We start from the raw sequence: 2,819 nt of genomic DNA on the forward strand, positions 1-2,819 counted from the left end.
ACTTTGTTGGTATATGAATACTCTCTTCCCAAAAGTTTTTATCTTAGTTATTTTAGCATCTATTGATGATTATTGCTTGATTCAGTTAGTGTGACGGTGTCTTTTAAAGTGGTTATTTTCTACCTTTTCTTTTAGGTCTCTCCAGGAAAGGTAAGTCATGTTTAGTGGCATTCTTGCAAATCTAGAAGGTTTTTCCCATCCCCTTGTTAGCCTCAGAGTATTGGCTACTATCCTGAGGCTTTGAGATCATAAAATAGCTATGCAAATGGGCACTGTATCCAAGTAATGTCCAGAAATAACAACAACAACAACAACAACAACAAACACAAAACAGATTTCTCTTCCATCTTTCTTCTACAGCAAGAAATATTTTTATAGACTCTCCTAGGAGTCTTTGTTTCTTATTCCACTGGTCAGAATTGGAGAACATACCTTATGCTAGCCAATCAGAGAGAGGAAAAGAAAGGAAAGCTGTGATAATTTTGGATCAAATACGGCCCCCTGCTTATGGCTAGGGGTGAGCCAGAACCTCTGATGTAGAAAAGACAACATGGTTGACAAATCCTGAATTTCTAATGGGAACTGAGAAGCAGGGCTACAGGGCATGGCTGGAATACAACCATGCCAGGCTATCAGTCTGGAGGACTCTCCTTCTGCCTCACCATCTTATTCCCAGCACCACCTATGCTACTATTGTGCATGTGTGTATTAATGAGAGATGGCTTAACTCAATTCACTTTCCTTTTCCTTTTATTTCCTCAGAAACATGGATTCTACTTTTGTGCAGAATGTCCCCAGTGAGCTTATCTGCTACATCTGCAAGGACTATTTCACAGACCCTCTCACCCTTAGCTGTGGGCACAACTTTTGCACTCCTTGTCTCTGCCTCTTGTGGGACGATGCTCAGCATCCTACTCGCTGCCCTGTGTGCAGGGCAGTATCTCCACAAATAGACTTCGAAAGCATTATTTTTGCTGTGAAACAAGTTCATGCTTCCAAAGAATCAGTTGCCTGCCAGTTACCAAACTCTGCCAAGCGAGTCTGTAGGATACACCTAGTAGTAAAGGACCTCTTCTGTCCAAGTGACAAGAGCCCGCTGTGTTTGCACTGCTCCAATTCCCAAAGGCATGCCACTCACAGACACTCACCAATATTGCAGGCTGCTGAGCAGTGCAGGGTAAGTACTGCCACTGTGAAATGTGGAAGACTCTGTGTCTTATCAGGCAATGAGCAAAAGTTGATTTTTATTTTTCTTCTCTTATGCTTCAAGCAAATAGAATTTCAGAATACCATGTGCCAAGGCACTGTTCTGAAAACTAGGGATACAACACTGAAGAAACTAGACAAACATCTTTGCTCCCCTAAAGTTTAAATTCTTTTGGGCTGAGGGAGAGGAATGATGATGAGTTGAGGAGGGTGTCAGTATTTCAGTGTAACTAACAGGGTGGGTAATCTCTAGAGGCAGGGACAGTCATTGGCTACTTCTACCATGATGACAATGAGCATCTTCTAGTCATAGCAGATTTAGAAACAATGTATTCTAATCATGCCATAGAAAAAGTGAAGGCCATCACTTCAAAATTATATATGAATCAAGATTCACTTCTGAAAATTGTCCATGTTACATGTAATGTAAGTACTAGATTCCTCAGATAATCGATTGCATTTTCCAAATTTAGGAACTCCATTTTGGGTCAATCTCCCAGAGTTGACTATTAGTGTTCCCAGGAAAAACCATTGACGTATCTGCTTTCTTTACTTTTTATTTTTCTCATGTCTATCCCCTTATCACTTTTCAGGGTATCTGAAATATGCTGTATTTGGTTTTCTAGTGCTCAAATTTGTAGTTCTTTTACAGGAGAAACTTCTGATGCAAATGAAGTCTATTTGGAAAAGCAGACAGAGAAATCAGAAAAATCTAAACAAAGAGTACAACTTATTTAGAGTATGGCAGGTAAGCGGTAGGCCCTGTTTCCCTTGGAGCCATCTTGGGGCAGATACCATGGTAACTGACAGTGGAAGAATTTAAATTAAATCATAATGTACCCTGAGCAGGTAACAGAAAAAGAGCTACATATGTTTCTCTACAGGAAAACATCACCTTCAGTGCAGGATTTCACACTGAGCCCATCATGTAACTAAAAGACTTTTCCTGATTTTTCTGGATAAAGCAATATCTACCACTAATACATCATCAGGGATAAGAAACTGCACTATCCCATGACAGAATGCAGTGATCACGGGGATGGAGGTAAATACAGAGTTCTGTAGGAACTTAGCAAACTTTGAATGTTAAGAAAAGCTTCTCAAACAAGTAAAACTGAATGTGATGCTTGTATGTTAGTAGAATTTGTAATTTCCTGGGTATTGATGGCAGAGAGATCTGAGGGACAAGAAAAGTAAAGATGAGACAAACCAGACAACCCATGAAATTGTTCAAGACCTGCTCGCTGCTCCTACTGATTAGTGCATGGGGTACGAGGCAGATGGTGATTAGAGGTGTGGCTAGAAATGTCATTATGCCCAGGTCAAGAATACAAATGCCTAGCTATGGATTTTGGATTGTGTCATTTGTTGATTCATGAAGAGGAACTGAAAACCTGAATCTGAAGATGAAAACTACACCTTTCTTTTCAAAGAACTGGAGCAATACTGAAGGAGACATATAAAAAGATAATATTAGAGAATAAAAAGTCATTAAACAGTTATCTGTGCATGGTGCTATGAAAATGCCAAAGGGGAAGAAGAACATTATGTTGATCATTTAGGATGGATTTCTTTTATTTTTTTAAAGATTTATTTATTTTAGAGAGAGAGAG

General features: G+C 39.4%; 1 protein-coding gene across 1 annotated transcript; it reads left to right on the forward strand.

The window, feature by feature from the left end:
- Positions 1-562: 562 nt before the first annotated feature.
- On the forward strand, positions 563-1,954 carry LOC121101633 (tripartite motif-containing protein 77-like; the record flags this gene model as incomplete). The annotated part of the gene is made up of 2 exons (XM_040625518.1): positions 563-1,177; positions 1,859-1,954. Coding segments are annotated over exons 1-2 (507 nt in total), but the record flags the coding sequence as incomplete, so codon positions are not given.
- Positions 1,955-2,819: the final 865 nt, after the last annotated feature.

The sequence above is a fragment of the Ursus maritimus genome, unplaced genomic scaffold (genome assembly GCF_017311325.1).
Source record: "Ursus maritimus isolate PB19 unplaced genomic scaffold, ASM1731132v1 scaffold_898, whole genome shotgun sequence".
In the NCBI taxonomy this organism is placed as follows: Eukaryota; Metazoa; Chordata; class Mammalia; order Carnivora; family Ursidae; genus Ursus; species Ursus maritimus.